The sequence below is a fragment of the Malaclemys terrapin genome, chromosome 3 (assembly GCF_027887155.1).
Source record: "Malaclemys terrapin pileata isolate rMalTer1 chromosome 3, rMalTer1.hap1, whole genome shotgun sequence".
Lineage (NCBI taxonomy): Eukaryota > Metazoa > Chordata > Testudines > Emydidae > Malaclemys > Malaclemys terrapin.
In genome coordinates, this window is record NC_071507.1 from 81,581,452 (window position 1) to 81,600,722 (window position 19,271).

At 39.7% G+C, this 19,271-nt stretch overlaps 1 protein-coding gene across 2 annotated transcripts in view; it reads right to left on the reverse strand.

Annotated features, from left to right (window-relative positions):
* Nucleotides 1-19,271, reverse strand: part of FAM120B (family with sequence similarity 120B) — an 85,555-nt gene that overhangs the window by 55,485 nt on the left and 10,799 nt on the right. For both annotated transcript variants that reach the window (XM_054023583.1, XM_054023584.1), the window contains exons 4-5: nucleotides 11,449-11,550; nucleotides 2,371-2,543 (exon numbers count right to left, since the gene is read on the reverse strand). In XM_054023583.1, coding sequence (XP_053879558.1) covers nucleotides 2,371-2,543; nucleotides 11,449-11,550 — 275 coding nt within the window. The remainder of the gene's footprint in view (nucleotides 1-2,370; nucleotides 2,544-11,448; nucleotides 11,551-19,271) is intronic.

A 19,271-nucleotide genomic window follows, 5' to 3' on the forward strand; every position in this document is an offset into this window, starting at 1 on the left:
CGGGACATCTGGTCACCCTACTTGGGAGACAAAAGGACACACCACAAGAACTCCCTAGAAACCAGATAGGAGGTGGGAGTGGGAGGACCAGGTTTTGGGGTGACAGAGGTAAAAAGGTGTGTGAGAGAGTTCCACCTATAGTACAGCCCCATGGGTTCCAAAGAAAGAAAATATATGGTATTGTTGTGAAATGACTGTACAGATTTATGAATGATGTATACTGGCTTGTTAGCAGAATGTTTATTATATGAATAGTTGAAAAATGAAATTAGGCAAGGTAATGGCAGAAACGCCATCCAAGGAATAAGTCCATGTGTTTCCCTAGGATGCTGGTCAAGCAGCCCTGTTACACAAACCACGTTATAAGGGAGATGTGACAGATATTGCAAACCCAGTGGGACACAATATTATATTGAGTTTACGTATCACTGTGAGTTAGGGATTGTATGTGTATGCTACTACGAGGAGAAGGTTACAACTTCTCCAGAAACCAAAAACACCGGGATGTGATTAAGACAAATCACTCAGGTTGTAACACCTCCAGAGAGATACCACCACCTGGGGAGGTTCACATATACTGATTCAAACTGAACTGCCTAGAGACCATCAGACAAAGAAAAGACTTTTGGATAAAAAGCTGGGTTAACACTGACTCAGGGCTTCTTTCTGATCCAGCAAATGGACAGGCCCCCCGAATCAAGGGCCCCAACCTTTAGAGAAGGGTTGGAAAGACTTTGGTCTAGTAGGGCCCCATAAATGACGAATGACCTCTGATAAGCTTTTAGCGTGTGCATGGGAACATTTTTTTTTTGTTTTCTCTGTAATACTTTTACTTTAAGAATAAATGTGCTTGCTTCATTAAGGTTTTTTGATAAACTGTATATACTGTTATAGCCCCTGGAGAGAGGTTAACCAGAGGTGCCAGGCCTCAGTTAGACCTGGTGGGGAAACCACAGTGAGGTGCAGAGGGACTATAAGCCTAAACCTTCAGTCTGGAGGGAAGGAGACACAGGTCTCTGCCCAAAAGAGGTGAACAGCTGGAACCTGGACACCTAAAGAGGCTGCCCTCAGAGAAGACCCAGAGGTGGGGGGGTCAAAGGTGCAGTTAATAGCAAAATTGTGACACAGGATTTTTTTTAAAAATTGTGTTTCCTGACCAAGAGGAAGGGGAGCCTAAGTTTCTTCAGAGATTATTTTGCTATCCTGTCCCTTAGTCCTACCCAAAAAAAAACCTACGGATATTAGTATGCAATGTATGAAGGGTATCCAGGATAGAGTGATACATAGTTAACACAGTCAAAATCAGGTCAGCCCCAATTCAGCAAAGCACTTAAGCATGTGCCTTTGTACTTTCTCATTAAGAATCTGTACTGTAAATGCAACCAGTTAAAGGGAGGGGGAAAGTGGCTATGGCACACATTTGTATAATTCCCACATGTTCTTTCCAAGTGAAGAAATCTTAGTTTGGGTTAATTCATGTGGCTGAGGAGAGTACAAGAAAATTAGGAAGATCCTATTTTCACATACAAATAAAAGCCCACTGCTAAGAAAATGAAAGTCAGAGAAAACAAATTATATTTTAATCAAAAGAGAGTTCACAGTAACAGGAAATAACAGAAAATCTAATCAAATTAGATTAAGCCAATATTTTCTTGTTGCACTAATAAAGCAAGATATATTTGTGAGTTCACTATTTTAAAAGGTGACTAAAATTGTGAAGAATGTGTTAAAAATCTCTTAGAAATGGAAACAATGAATTCATATATTCAGTTCTAAATTTCTTTTGGTTTTCATTGTTTTAGGTACATAAGCAGCAAATATTTTAGAGTAACAGCAGAAATACGTACATCACTTCTTATTACAGTCAGATAAGAATTTTATTTGCATGTGAGAATTGCTTGGCCATTCATCCTGGCTTTGAACTGGGGGAGCTGACAAGGGGTGGTGTGAAGAAGTCATGGGAGCTGATGAGAAGGCCTAGAGTAGCCATAGAAACAGATAGTCGCTGTTAAGGTTTTTTGTTTTTTTTTTTTCCTTTTTTCAAATATCATGACATGAAAGAAACACAAAAAGAAGAGACATAATTTGCAAATAGAGCTAGGTATAGGGGGAAAATCCTAAGATTACATTTTTAGTTATTTTTTGTTAGGATGCGCAAAGGTCTTTTGCCAGAGGCATTCAAAAATTAAGATGTATAATTTAGGAAACCGTATTTTCTCAGACAGGATGACACGAGTTAACTGGAGTAATAAAAAATACTGTAATTTAGTACTATTAATGTAATCAACTATGCTTGAGCTAAAGATGGAGAGATAAATTGACACAAGTGTGAGCAGCAAGTGCTGGTTACATAGTAACCATTCACTTTACCTGCAGGGTAAGGTAAATCAGCAGACAGCAGACAGCCGCAACAGGTGCGTCCAGCAACTGGAACTCCTCCACCATGTCCTGAAGGTGAAAGCATGCCAGAAACATGCTATACCGTAGTGTTTGCACCTCTGGTCCTTTAGTGAACCACAATGTTCTCAAACTAGGTGTTCCACCTACAAAAGAAATCCATTATTTTATCTTTGCAATAGGAACATAAGACAAGCTTTGCCTATTAAATTAAACAAGTGGTTCTCAATCTATTTATCATTGTGGGACACAAATGCAGCTCTCTGTGTGTTGTGTGGGCCACGTCCACACAATATATACACTAACCGTATGAAACCTGAAGATGTCACATGGGCCGCAGCTGTGTGCTGATTGTGCCGCAAGTGGCCCATGGGCTGAGAACCACTGAATTAAACATTAAGAGGAAATACTTGTTCTGCTCTTTAAGTTTGCAAGGAACAAAATGTGAAAATTAACTGAATTTACATTTGTAACAAAGTTTAGTGTTTTTTTGGGGGGGGGGAGAAAGGGGGCTGCAATCTAAACAAGTTTCATTGAAGAGAGTTACACTTTTATACCCGGGTAGTGGAGGCACCTCTGAGCCAAAGGGGATTCATCCCTTGGGACAGCAGGCTTTGTCTGCACTACTGCCCTTCCCGTAAGAGCTCCAGTGTGCAAGGAGAGGTCAGTATTAACCTGAAACAGGGAGTTGATAGGAATCAGCATGTCCCCCAGGGGGTAAATCAGTGCGTCCTTAGGAACCGTGGTCATGCCCCTCTCTGGGCCAGCACCTACTTTTAGGAATGACACTGGTATTCCCCTGGCAGAGTAGAGGTTGTAGGTAACTTCTGCCACAGCAAATCCTCTTGAGCAGTCCACTACTGTCAGCCCCCTGCATTAGGTCCAGTGGCATAGTCCAGAGCTAAATCAAACCCACCAGGGCTTATTTATTCCCCCAGACTACAGTATGACAATGTCACTACTAAGAAACACACATGCGTTATGAGACTAATTATGTATCACGTTATATCAATCGAGGCATTTTTAGTGGACTCTTCAGTATGGTAACTAGGGAGATCCACAAAGGCTCCTAACTCCTATTATTTTCAATGGAATTTTGGAGCTCTCCACTTACATTACATTTAATCCACTGTCAAAATAAATAATATTGTGGGTGAAATGCCAGGTGGATATCTAGACAGCTGCACCGAAAAATCCCAATTAATGATACACACCTACTGTAAAGCAATGTTGCTTTTGTTGTTGAATAAACAGAGAGGTGCTAGTTTTAAGACTGGACAGACAAAGCTACATTTGGTAACACATCTTCCTTTATGATGAGCAGCAGCTGCATTCTACAATTAGGGCCACTTGGCAACAAGCGATTAAAGTGTCAAGGTGCTGAGATCTAGATGGCTGACGTGTTTATTTAGCAAAGAAAGCCATTAACCAAATGGTACTGTGCCCAGAGAAAGAGAAGTTAAAAAGCAAATCCTTAAATATTTTCCTCCCTCACTCTCCAGAATGTTTACTTTAATAGTCTCAAGACTATGGTTCACATCAACAGATGTCAATCACAGGAAAAAGAACTGTTCATGCAACTTTGACAAAGTTATTTGCTTTTACCGTACCAAATAAATGGTGATTTTTCAGTCTTCAATCACTTTGTAGGAAAAATATATATACTCTTCAGGAAAACATTAATAATTTGACATTAATTAGCAAAAAGAATAATAATTTGTGCTAAAAATAAGACTATTATACCATCACAGACAACAGAAGTGATAGTGTCACTTTATACAGTATTGATGAGACCTAGAATATTGAGTCCAATTCTGGGAATCGCTGCATCAGAAAAAAGTCGACAAGCTGGAGAGAGTTCAGAAGAGCAACCAGAGAGAGTAACTTGTGGGGGAGAAAAAATAAAGATGAAATAGTTATGCAACTGCCCTCTGGATAGGCAGAGACACTCCAAGAGTCAGTTAATAGAAAGTAATCTCTTTCATCTCTAATTTCTAAGATTTTATAAGTGAATTTTATTTCAAGAGCTTAGATAATAATTTTACTATTTTCAAAACAACACTGCTTAACAACTGCAGTGATCATGGAAATCATGTTATATGAGACAGAAATGAAGATCTAAGGACTGGCTCCTCCACAATACATCCCTTGAACAAGTACAATGTACATGCATGCAGGTATGCTGAAAAAATCTCCGCAGAAAAATCAATATATCTCCTCTGTAAAAGATTGCTGATTCCATCATTAATTTAAAATCCACATGTGCGATGGGAAGAAGAGGGACTTGTGAATTATGAGTTATTTGTACTTGTAAAGGAAACATAATTCTATCTTCTAACTGAACCTACCAACCAATAATAATGCTTCCATCCAAGGATCTCCAAGTATTTTACAAGTAATTAAACTCACAATGCTCTTAGAAGTTTGCTATTATATAACCCTCATTTGACAGACAAGTAAATTGAAATGCAGCAAAGTTTAATGACTTGCCTAAGATCTCACCAACAATTTATGGCAAGCCAAGATTAGTACATCGAAATCCTGATTTCCAGTTCTTTGTTCTAACCACTAGACTACGCTACCTCTCTGCTAGATTTAACAATAACTATAATACATTCCTGAGGAAAGAGAGAGGTTTACTTGGATATGGAAGAAAAATACTTTTTCGTCTAATACTTCTGGATATTCTTATTAAGGGCTTATCTACACGGTGCCACAATCTGAATTACAAGAGTGTGAACTGTAGTGCACTTGAGCATACCATGCTCTAACTGCCCCATGTAGACGGTGCTAGTGTGAACTAAAAGATACCTAGTTTGTGTTGACGTAGTCCCATTTGAAAAAGGACGACGTTAATGTGCACGAGGTACCTTTTAGTCTGTCCCAGCAGGATCTACATGGGGCACTTAGAGCACAACATGTTAGAAATGGGACTATAGCAACACAAACTAGGGACCTTTTATAGTTTGTGCCAGCGAAATCCAGATTGGACAGTTAGAATTCAACATATTGGAGAGCTCTACAATTCACACTCCTGTAATTTGGACTGCAGTGCCATGTAGACAAATCCTTTGATTCACTTTTGGAAAAGTTATTTAAGAAACAAAATGGAAAAAAAATCAGAATTGCTACTTGGGCAGTTGCTACTAGCTGAATTATTCAGGGGGAAATTAACTGTCTTATCTGAGATTTAACAATTACAAGTTTATGTAATCAAAGAAAGATGCCCTATAACTCTACAAGATTTTTGTCATTTTCAGTCTTCCTTTATTATGCAATAAAATTGTGTGAAGAACTAAATTTAGGAGTACTCATGCTTATACTCCTTGTGCATTCCTAGAGTGAGAATATCACCAAAATGAGTGGTCTGGTCACCACAGGGTTATGAAGTGATACTTTTCTAACAAGAAAGATACTTTTTAGTCAACAAGTGAAAAGATCATTGATCAAATTAATTTTTCCTTTTAATTCATGTGCTAGAATAAATGTTGTATTTAAATGTGATCATGTATGAATAAAAAAACAAGAAAACCTCACATGCATAGTAAGTCTTTATTTTGGTTGGCTGAGCTTCAATAATTGATTTATAATAAGCAAGTAATGCATTCAGACACAAACTGGTGGAATGCATTAACACCTCAGTGTCATTAAACTCTAGGTTTACATGAAGCTGCTGTATAAATTTACACCAACCTAAGTCACGTCACCACATGGTACAAGCACTGCAGGTGCAATATACGAGCCGCACAGTTTAAAAGAAAAAAATACAGCTTCTCAACCTGAATAAATAAATGAGAGTTGAGATGTGGCTTTATAGTAAAGAATGATATAAATATAATTATAAAAATATAAAACAAACATTTGAGCTGTTTTACATGTATATGAAGAAACAACTATAAGAAGGGATTTAGAAGGCTGCTTATCAGGAATGCTTAACATTAACCTGTCAATCATCTTGGCCACTTTTAAAGGTTTACTACTGCAAGCCAGAATACTTGTTAAATCTGAGTCTTTAAAATAAATCTTTGAATACCCTCTTCTGAAACCAAGTATATCCATTACATATGCCTGTAGTAACCAATGATTGGAACAATGAAAGTACAGTACATCCAGGCTCCTCCAATATGAAGTGACTTATATTTAAATTCACCTACAGTATCTGAGATTTTTTGGCAACAAAATGAAAAGCAGCATCAGAATATGTTTGTGACAGTAAACTACAGGCCCTGAATACATCAAATGGATCAGCTGTCTTCAGGAGATAAGGATATTTTCAAACTCATTAAACGGTACATTCCTAATACACTTCACTTCTCTGTTATCAAATCTAATCTCCGTTACAAATGTTTTATCAGCATCTTGTTTGCTAGATTACTTCTGGAAGCCAGAATATATAGATTAAATATATATGCATTTTCCTTAAACAGATTTGTATATTCTAGGGTTGCCAACTTTCCAGTCACACAAAACCAAGCACCCTTGCCCTGCCCCTGCTCTGAGGTCTTGTCTCCCGCTCACTCCATCCCCCCACCCCCGTCACTCACTCTCCCCACCCTCACTCATTTTCAGCAGGCTGGCTCAGGGGGCTGGGGTGCAGGAGGGGGTGATGGCTCCAGCTGGGGGTGTGGGCTCTGGGGTGGGGGATGGGGGCAGAAATGAGGAGTTCAGAGTGTGGGAAGGGGCTCCAGGCTGAGGGAGTGGGTTGGGATGCGAGAGGTAGGGTGACCAGACAGCAAGTGTGAAAAATCGGGACGGGGGTGGAGAATAATAGGAGCCTCTTTAAGAAAAAGACCCAAAAATCAGGACTGTCCCTACAAAATCGGGACATCTGGTCACCCTAGGAAGAGGGGGTGAGGGCTCCAGATGAGGGTGCGGGCTCTGGGGTGTGGCCAGGGATGAGGGGTTTGGGCTGCAGGAGGGGGCTTGGGCTGAGGAGTTCGGAGGGCAGAAGGGGACTCTGGGCTGGGGCAGGGGGTTGGCATGCGGCGGTGGTGACGGCTCTGGCTGGGGGTGCAGACTCTGGGCTGGGGCTGAGGATGAGGGGTTTGGGGTGTAGGAGGGTGCTTTGGGTTGGCAATAAGGGGTTCAGTGGGTGGGAGGGGGATCAGGGCTGGGGCAGGGGGTTGGGGCGCAGGAGGGAGTCAGGGGTGCAGGCTCCAGGCGGCGCTTACCTCAAGCAGCTCCCAGAAGCAGCGGCACGTCCCCCCACTGGCTCCTATGTGGAGGCACGGCGAGATGGCTCTGCGTGCTGCCCCGTCCGCATGCACCGCCCACGCAGTTCCCATTGGCCATGGTTCCTGGCCAATGGAACTGCGGGGGTGGCACTTGGGGTAGGGGCAACGTATGGGGCCCCACGGCTGTCCCTACGCATAGGAGCCGGAGGGGGGACATGCCAGCTGCTTCCAGGGAGCCGTGCGGCGCAGAGGCTAGCAGGGAGCCTGCCAGCCGCGCGGCGTCGCCAACTGGACAGTCAACGGCCCAGTCAGCGGTGCTGACCGGAGCCGCCAGGATCCCTTTTCGACCAGGTGTTCCGGTCGAAAACCAGACGTCTGGTCACCCTAGTATATCCCCATCAATAGCATGGGGGATGGACAAGATGGTCTAATAGATCTTTTAAGTTTTTATGTCCATCTTTGCTTAACCAATAAATTAAAGAAAACAAAAGTAATCTAAGGTTTAAATTTAATTTTGGTCTGTTAGATGTGTGAGGGAGAGTAAAGGAAAATCCATACCCTAGTCATTCAAATGGAAGGGGACACACCAAAATTTCAGATGGGATTCTTTCAGAGGGCTGGGTCATATAAGGATGTGTTTGTATACCTGCACACACACACACTAGATCTTAAATTATTGTTCTTGAAGCCTTAACACCAGTTATTTTATAATCTAATATTCCATTTTCTATCAGCCGTAAGATTTTCAGATTTTAAGGCATCGTACTTTCTTATGTCCCATAACAAGTATATTTTAGTAGTGTTTTTCCTGTTTTTTTTTTTTTTAAGATTTCTGAAATCTGCAATGATCCAGATTAAAGTTTAAAAAGTATGTCAAAATATAACCTTTTTCTTTAACCACTTCAACAAATTAAGAAACCTGAAAAGATACAGGTGAAAACTTATCCGTAGTGAAGCCAATAGCAAAACTCACACTGATTTCAACAGGGCCAGGATTTCATCCATAATCTCTTAGTACTCTTCTTTTAGAGAAAGTGATGAAATATTTATATAATATAAAATTTTCCAGAAAGATACATATTTTTATCAGAATCTGCAGCAGAAAACCAAAACCAAACAAACAAAAGACCAAAACCCATCACACATATTACAAATGCCTGTGGTTCAAATAATATCTTCTATCAAGATTTCTTCTTTTTTGTTGGTCTGACTTTGATTTTCAGATTTGAATTCTAACTTCCTATAACATCATCTTTACATTTATCTCCAAATAAGATTCCCATTTGAAAACTGTGATGTGCTGCTGACATCCTTATTTGGTGAATCAGTCATGCAGTGGAAAATAAAAACTGCATGAGAGAATTTAAGTCATACAAATATGGACTGCAAAAAATTTAGAAAACTATTTGTTCTCTGAAGGAATGAAAACAGAGCACTAAAAATAAACACCAGAAGTCATCCTCCCTTTCTGTAATAGTCTGCTCTGTAAGTTAGTAGTTATTAGGGACGAATAAACTTCCATTTTTAGGTTGCACATACTTTTAAAACTATATTTTGGACTTAAATTATTCATGCTTATTCTCAACACAAAGGTGAATGGGATAGCCAGAGCACCTGCCATTTTATGTAAGTCCTTCCCCCACTCTACCACCTGGAAGGGAAGATTTAACCATAGTACTCAGACTAAGTGTTCAGGACAGATTTGGGTCTAAGATTTTACTCTCCCCCTGCCTTTTAAAAACAAATTTTTAAAACCAACATGTGAAGATGTGGTGCTCTGTAAATGCATACTCAAAGGAAATAAAGTGAAAGCTGTATAAGACAGACCAACTGATTTTTATACTATGGCTTCATATTCTCCTAGGCATCTCTGGATCCATCTCATACCCCAGCCAGCTGCCCTCCTCCTGAATTTCCCTATCATCTGTATTTGAATGTGCAATCATTACATCACTAGATTCCTAGAGTAGGAAGGACAGTCTCCGGGACAGAATACTGGATTTGGACTCAGGAAACCTGGGTTCAGTTGATAGCCCAGCTACAAACTTCCTTTGTGGCCTTGGGCAAGTCATTTAATATCCTTTGCCTCAGTTATCCACCTGTAAAATAGGGATACTTTGCTACCTCACAGGTGTGTTGTAAGAATAAAATACATTCATGATTTTGAGGTGTCCAGATACTTTGAAGAAGAAGGGCATACAAGTAGCACATGCTTTTCAAATTCTGCATGTTTAGGAGTGCAGTGGCAGCAGGGAAAATGTGGATTTGGGACTAGGGGTGCTGGAACAAATAGAAAGGTCACCAGATTTAATGGGCGTCTTCTTATATCATCTTAAAAGGACTTGAGGGATCAAGGAAGGTAGGTAGTCTTACCAGTTATTTCCTTTACTGGATTGTGTGATAGTCAAGAAAGCTCAGAGGCACATTTCTATATACTATTTATTTTAAAAAGAACCAAAATAGAAAAAATAAACACAACCAATTACACACATGCAACCAGAAAAGTAACAGCAGTTTGTGGTGCCAAACAGCTCATGGGAGCACTTGCTAATTCCAGAAAGAGGCAAGGCAGGAGAGCTATTATAAATATTCTGTGTTTTAAAATAATGATACAAATAGAAAAAAATGGCACACTAGTCAATGACTCATAATCCCCTCCTTAACTCATGATAGCTGTGCATTTTTTCCCTCCATTATGTGAACTAAGAATTAAGGACCAAATTATCCATGAGGTAAGCAGACAACTCCTATTAAAGTCAATGGGAATTGCACCTGCTCATTTCAGGTCCGAAATTGGACCAAAGGGCCAACTTACTAGCATTTGGTCATTTTTGTCACAGCTTTATTGTTACAACATAGGCCTCAGTCATGTAATAAGCTCTGCAGGGGTCCCTTTGTACGTAGCTCACTGGCAAAGGATTGGGACCAAAGTTTGGTATTTTATTAGGGGATGCCACATTCTGAGTGGGATAAAACTGAGCTCCTGACACACTTGTTATAAGGGTAAAGGTGTTACACTAAAAATATTTTGGATAAATTTCAGCTAGGTAACTGCTTTTGGCCAATCTGAATGCCCTCTGAGAGTGCAACTGGATATGGTATTGCTCACTTCCCATCCTAAACTATTACAGTGCAGCTGTGTGCTATTAAAAAGATGTCACATTCAATCCCAGGGGTGATTGCACTGCGGTGGTAGACAGGCAATTCATATACAGTAGTATATGAATTAGTATATATTCAATCATGTAGTTACCAATCAAGTGTAAAACATTTGGATGAAAAATGTTTTATAAATGTAAAATAGTCCTCTTAATATTACAATCACAATGAAATAGCTGAAATGCTGGTGGTGCATGTGTCCCTTTTCTTAAAGCAAAATAAAGACAGAGAAGAAACAAAGCAGTGCAAACATCGAAAGCAGACAGTGTATGGGCCACAAATAGTAGGAAAAAACTCACAGGCACCATATAGGAGGTCCAATTACATTTTTTTGAAAATGGGACAATTTTTAGATTTATGTATGGTTTGGTATAACAGCCTCTTTTTGCTTCCTTGTCCTCAAATGCAATATATCTTTGAAACTCTTTAAATAATTGTTCACATCTGTTTCAAATGTCAATTTCGCAAGTACTGTGTGACATTTTAATTTAATACAGTATAATATAAAATTCTGAGATTAAAACTGTTAAACACAGTGCAATTCCAAGCAGTTCTGGAGATACAGCACTAACATTTTAACAACTGGTCTTTCATAGTCTTCTTTGACTGCACAACCAAATATCTGACGAAAGATTTTCTAAACAGATTTGTAACCAAATATTCAAATAATATCATTAATCAGTTCAGAGTTAAATATAAAGATGAGATTTTATTCTACCTGGGATGTCAAGCGGTATAGGTTGTACAAGGTCTGGTTGCTCCATTGGATTCCCAAAGTACACAAACCACTCCTTTACTGTAGGATAGGCTCCACAGGTGTCTAAAGAATAGACAATTTGATCAATAAACCAAATACAAGTGTTCACATAAGGGTTGAGAAGAGTGGTGGGAGGAGATTGCAAAGCATTAGTAAGCACCACATTACAACTGGTTGCTCATATACTTTAAAAATACAAGAAACAATTTAGAGCATCTTTTCACAAGTGATCAGAACAAATGGCTATAGGTTTAGTTATACATTATGACAAGAGTTCAGCATTGGAACTGCAACTGAAAACTCAAGGCAAAATTTTGAGCTGTGCCTGTAGCAATGAGGAGGAGGGGCTAAGTTAGCTTTTTGTGCCCTTCTCATCCTGGGCTGCCCTTCAGTGTAACTTAGCCAGTCTTGGGAACCTATGTTATGTCAGCCTCCCAAGGCTGCCTGATAGACCACAATACAGCCCAGACTCTCCACTGTGCTGCATGCTCTAGCCCTGCCCCTAACATTCCCTGCCTGCTCCCAGACCTGACTCTGGCACACATGCTATGTCAGGTCTTGCAAGGGGTCATTACAGGGCAGCCTATACAGCTATCTGCACCAGGGGAATCCTCCTATGGCTAGAACCACGGCTTTTAGGGTCCCTTTATACCACTCCAGTCCTCTCACCTGGTGTAAAGGGATCAGCATGGGGGTTGAGGATCTCATCCCAAAGTATATTTTTCAAAAATGCTTGATGTAATGATTAAGGTAGCTAGCAACTGAGGCTGAGATTTTCAAAAAGGGCCTAAGGGAATTAGGGCCCCCATTTCCCATTGACTTTCATGCCCAGCTACCATTGAAATCTAATGGGAGCTGGATGCCTAACTCTCTCAAGATCCTTTCAAAATCCCAGTTTAAAGGCAAATCATTTGTGAGGAGAGGGGGGAAATGGCCATTTGTCCTTTTTGAATTATGTTGTATAAAGAAGGTCTGAAAAGTCTCCTGCCCCCCCTCCCCCAAAATAAAATAAAGGTTTTTTTCTTGCTTATTTTTTACCTTAGTAGTATTGGGCATGTCCATGCTTTCCTGATGTTGTTGGAGGTCCAAAAGCCTCTTTTGCCCAGCACACATTCCTACATATTTGACTAGATTTGTTAGTTGTTATTACCTGGCAGGCTTGCCCTTTTTTTCTGATATGGAAATAGTTATAACCATTTTTTCCCCTAAAAGCATTTAAATGTTACATTTGCTATTTTCATCCTTTAGCTACTTGAAGCTTTTTTTAAAACAATACAATAATTAAGTATTTTGAAAAGTATCCTAATTCTATTTGGCGTATTCAACATATCATCTTCATGTTGTAATTTGATTTATAGAAACTTTTCCAGATCACCTCCCATCATTGTGAAAAAATACTAAAATTAGTATTATTCCCCCTGTACATGGTGCTCTCCCTTTTGGTCCAGAATTTGCTTGCATCACAACCATCTCATACAGCTCAATGGAGCATGCCCTGAATTTTCACTTCTGTGTTCCAATATGCAATATGAAGAAAACAAATTTGTCAATCTCCAGGCAGATGCTAGAGGATAAAAAAAATCCGACATGAAAAAGATACCCTGAAATTGTATAGCAATTGAATTGCTGAACAGTCTAACATCCTGTTTTGGAATAATAATGTTTTGGAGTGATAATTTTTTATCACTAGTATTCTAGCGTCAGTATTCTAGTGTCATTTTTTGGAAAGAGTTCTGAAATTTGTATTTGTCTTTTAAAAAAAAAGACTTCTGAGCAAGTCAGGATACTTTAATAAAAATTGAGATGCTGGGTTATAAAAATGTTATAATTAAGATTATAAAGTGTCATTGGGTTCTAAATTTGGGTGAAATAAACTATTTTTACACTAAACATTTTTCTGGTACTTACGCTGCTCAAGCATTACATACCAAAATGGAGAGGGTAGTCATAGTAAACCTTTATTATTATTATATTTATGTATGTGTGTGTATCTGTATATACTTGTGTGTGTATACATATATTTACAAAACATCACAACATCTTGGTGATGACAATCCATCAATTATATAAATACACGATTATTCAAGTGAGGTAGTCAAACAAACAATGACTGTTAAAAGCATGATTCTATACAACTGACAACACAGAAATGTAACAAGAACAGGACAAGGCTGTGAATGCCGAATTCAGTCTCTCCCCAGTACTGGAAACAAGGATCCATCCTGGCTACAGCTCAGGTGGCATAATAAAACCTGCTGCACTAATTAGACAAACTCCTTAAATGCCACAAGACAGAAAGCCTCTGCCTGCCAACAAGACATTCGTATTACCTTTATTCACATCTACTACATATCCTGGTAAAACACTGATGACAAATCTTTTTAAGCAGCATGGCTCCCGGGGTGCCAGGAAGTGAGCCATTCAAAGGAATATATTTTAAATTCTTTACCATTCAAAGATCAAAATGTAACACCTGAGTGACATTTGAAGGAAAAACCACCCTGCTGATTTCTCTTTGATCAAGTAAAATGTCCACTGAAATTGTGCATTAGTGCTTCTCTTTTGGGTATGATTCCAAAATACACCAAGTTAAGAATTAATAAAGAGAGATTTTCATGGAAGAACTCAATGTGAATAGTGACCTCATATTCACCTCAAATCTTATACCATAATCTAAAATGACTGTTCCTTCGATCCTGAGGGATCCCATTAAATTCCCAACTCCCTTAGAAACTTTTGATAATCCCAAACTACATTTTCAAAGTACTTCTGCATGATATATACAGAAATCACCACTGAAATCCAGACACATCTGGAGTGGACAATGGCAGCTATTTAAAAAAAAATAAACATTTTTGTGAATGATCTGTGAATTACTGTTGTCTATTAGTATAAACAAAATTCCAAATTGGATAGGACCCGTGTGCAACATGCATAACTTTAGACTTCTATAAATTATGTTATGTTACATATACTCCTTCAGATCTGTGAACACTTCAGCCCTACTGAGTGCATATTGGTGACAACAAGCACAGAATCCTCCACGCAGATGTCTTTTGGCAGTGTCAAAGCGAGGGTCAGTTTGGCAGACTAAGTTTAGAACTGGGAGTAATTCCATGATCTCTAGGAATCAGCCAAGTATTTATGATACATTACATACTTTTAAAATTAACAATAGCAATACAGGTGCAGACATTTCCATGTAATGAGCGAATTCTAAAACATAACTGCCAAATTTGTTCAGAATTATTACAAAAAATAATCTGTTTGGGTTATGGAGGTGGGGTTAACAGAAGCATTATCCACTATTAACTTTTTCTCTGTCTAAAATACCTTTTCCAGTAGTATTATTAAAAGAAAGATGATAAAAGCTCAGTGCTGTATAGGTAGTATGTCTGCAAAATTATATTTAAGGAACTAATGTAGCCAAATGAAACACCTTTATTTTAAAACTTTAGCCAATACCTGCTGTCATGGGCAAGACCACAATCAAGCCCGTACTTTTTAATGAGTCTCAAAATATGGCCTCTATCTTGCAAACACGTCAGGACTTGTGTGACTGACTTTACTCATGAGCAGCCACATTAGTAAAGGTGCGCACGTGCTTAAGTGTTTGCAAGATCAGAGCCTGAGGGGAAAACGTCATGGTTTATTAAGGTGGGGATTAAAGGATCTAAAGGTAGCTAGGCCCCCAACTACTACTGAATTCTCAATTCCCTTAGGCACCTTTGAAAAACACAGCCTAAATTCTCAATCCTGAGGAGCTTCTGGGGGGGGGGAGGAAGAGCTCTGAGGCAGCAGTTTGTGTGACATTTTCATCTATTCTGAGCTGTTTTTTCAAAAATGTCTAGCGACTAAAAGAAACCAACACATGTCAGATGACTGCAAAAAGAAAAAGCCAATTTCTATGACAGGAATGTCAACCTGATGGATTTTAAGGATTCAAAAAAATTAGTACAATATTTAATAAAAATATAATACTAGCTAAATGATTTCACTTGCTCCCTTCCCACTTCTCTTTTTAAACTGAGAGGTTTTAAGAAAAATCACGTTTACAGAACAGACCATCTGATGGCATTGTTTGAGGGAGAAATTGGTAAGTGATGAACACCAACAATCTTTCCTTAAAGTTCTAAGAACAATTTCTGGAAAAACAATGCAGTATTGTCTATAACAGGGTTCAAAAAAGAACTAGATATGTTCATGGAGGATTGGTCCATCAATGGCTATTAGCTTGGATGGACAGCGATGGTGTCCCTAGCCTCTGTTTGCCAGAAGCTGGGAATGGGCAACAGGGGATGGATCACTTGATTACCTGTTCTGTTCATTCCCTCTGAAGCACAGGGGCATTGGCCACTTTGGAAGACAGGATACTAGGCCAGATGGACCTTTGGTCTGACCCAGTATGGCCATTCTTATGTTCTTATTTTAATTATGAATTGCCACACCAACAGCTTGTACACATTACCACTTATATCAGTAAAACTTATGTCAATAAGGGGTGTGAATAAGCCACCCCCCTGAGCAACGTAAGTTACACCGGTGACCTAAGCGCTGCTGTGGACAGTGGTATGTCGGTGGGAGATGGATTTATTACACTGGCAGGAGAACTCTCTCCCATAGACAGTCTTCACCAGGCATAGTGCAGTTGTGCCAATGTAGTGCTTCTAGTGTAGACTAGCCCCAAATTTGTCTTGGCTTGACACACAAAAATCTATATGATAACAGTCTGCCATTCTGCAGCTGCAACTGTTAACTAAAGACACTAGTCTTAGGGCTTGTCTACACTGGCCAAGTTAAAGTGCTGCCGCAGCAGCGCTTTAACGTGGCTTGTGTAGTCACGGTACAGCTCTCTCCCAGCGCTGTAAAAACCACCTCCACGAGCGGCGCGGTTCCCATTGCTGGTGCACTGTCTACACTGGCACTTTACAGCGCTAAAACTTGCAGCGCTCAGGGCAGTGTTTTTTCACACCCCGAGCGAGAAAGTTGCAGCGCTGTAAAGTGCCAGTGTAGACAAGCCCTTAGTTGTGTGTGTTTCTGCAGACATCACTGAAGTCCTGCTGCTCAGAGGAGTAAACAAAGGCCAACCAGGCTGTAATTGTCCTCAAAAACTGAGACACGATGGGCCGAAAAATGAAAAATGGCTGTTGCGCATTATTTTTGCTGAAACCTATGTTGTTCTCTCCATGTGCCTTTTAAACTCTGAGTCACTTTTTCCTATTTTTTTCCTTTTACTGTAAGACTTCAATCTTCAGTAGACAAAGGAAGTCAGGTGCCCAATTACGTGATTTCTTAGTCTGTAATAAAAACATTAGTTTAACTGATGTCGAACTTTCATGGCTAACCATACAAAGTAAATAGTATGAGAAAACATTACAAAACACAATAAAAGTGCAACAACAGTTTTTCATTTTCAATCCATTGTCTAAAAACCTTTGGACGCTTGAGGCAAAAGACACGTAAAAATAGAACATTTATGAAACAGAAGACTTAAGATCATGAATTTTCCACTCGGATCTGTACAAGTAGATTCCACAAAGGCAGATCCAGTTACAGAATTGGGTCCAAATCAGTGGGGAAAGAAATAATATTTTCTCACTCACAACTGGATAAAATAAATATAATTCTCAAAAGTGCTTCCATTTATTTTTATTTATAGTTAGTTCAATAACAAGAATTGTTTAAAACCTCCTTTTATTTGCAAACAAAAAATTAGAGTAAAATTATTAAATTTTATAACTATTTTTTAAAGTACGTAAATGATGGTTACTTTAACCTCTGAAGAAGCCTTGTATTAAGACATAGGACTATTATGGAAGCAAAAGAACGTTCCCATATTTCTTAACCTATTAGAACATTCTAAACTTAAATGATTTTGCTCAGTCTTCTGATCATTAATAACTTTCACATGTATTCTTTTAACAATAAACGAAAAAACACGGAGTTATTTTTTTAACTTAAAAAACTTAAAAGGTACTAAAATTCAACAGTATGTAGAAACATTACAACATTCTAATTTTCATGATTTCTGATTGATTCCTTACTAATTACATGTGTATTGCCCACAGCATTTATCCTAAATGTGATGCAGATGTGAGCCACTGAAATTTGGAATGAAAGAATTTAGATTTCAAAAATAGTTTAAAATATCCTCAAAGTGTAGTTGTAGCAGTGTTGGTCCCAGGACATTAGAAAGATAAAGTGGGTGAGGTAACATCTTTTATTGGATCAACTTCTGTTGGTGGGAGAGACAAGCATTCAAGCCACACAGAGGTCTTCTTCAGGTCTGGGAAAGGTATTCATAAGAACGTAAGAATATAAGAACAGCCATACTAGGTCAGACCAGTGGGTCCACCTAGCCCAGTATCCTGTCTTCCAACAGTGGCCAATGCCAGGTACTTCAGAAGGAATGAACAGAGCAGGCAATCATTGAGTGATCCTCGGTCACCCACTCCCAGCTTCTGGCAATCTGAGTTTAGGGACACTCAGAGAATGAGGCTGCATCACAGTCCATCTTGATTAATAGTCATTGGTGGACCTATCACCCATGAACTTATCTATTCTTTTTGAAACCCATTATAGTTTTGGCCTTCACAACATCCCCAGCAACAAGTTCCACAGGTTAACTGTACATTGTGTGAAGAAGTACTTCTTTTTTTGCTTTAAACCTGCTGCTTGTTAATTTAATTCCATTAATCAATTGGCTCCCCAATATACAAACCTCTTCATGGGCCATCCTGAAGAAGAACTGCTGGACTAATGCACCACAAAACCCGAGGTACATGGATGATATTTTCATTCTCTGGACAGACGGCTTAATGTTCCTCATAGATTTCTACCACAACTTCAACAACTACCACCTGTCCATTAAACTCTCTCTGGAACACTCCCACACTAGCATCAACTTCCTAGACACCACAATCAGCTTCAACAATGGAACCCTACAGGCAACCATACAAAAGAAATCCACAGATCACCACACCTACCTTCATAGATCTAATAATCTCCCCAAACATATCAAGAAATCTGTTATCTTCAGCCAGGCACTCACACACCACAGAACATGCTCGAAGATGAAAGTCCGGGATATACGCCTTAACACACTCAAAACTGCCTTCACCAAACAAGGATGCTTCACTAGAGAAGTATATCACATCATGGAATGGGCCACACAAATACCCCAAGAGAATCTCCTTCAATACAAAAATGAAACCCCCTCTGACCACAAGCCCTAGCTGTCACATACCACCCGACACTGAAACCCGTACAGAGTATCATCAAACAACTACAACCCATACTTGATGGGAACCCCACCCAGAAAGAAATCTTTTCTGAACCCCACACTTCTGGCCTTTAGACAACCCCCCAACCTCTCCAAGATCGTCATCAGAAGCAAGCTCCCCACAGACCAAGACACATCAAAGTAACACCAAACCCTGCCAGAACAAAGATGCAAAACCTGCAGACATACCTCCACTGCTACAGATCAACACCCCCCCACCACACACCTTTCAAGATCCCTGGATCCTACACATGCCTATCACAACATGTGGTACACACAGTGATGAGCTGCCAAAATATTAACAAGCGGTTCCCTCCTCCTCACCCCACAAGGGGGTCGTGCCCCCCGTCCCCCGGAACTCCTGTCCCATCCAACCCTCCACATTCCTAGACAGCCCCCCCGGTCCTCCTGCCCCATCCACCTCCCTTCCCTGTCCCCTGACTGCCCCCTGCCGCCCCATCCAACCCCTCCTCTCATTCCTGATGGTCCCCCAGGACCCCTG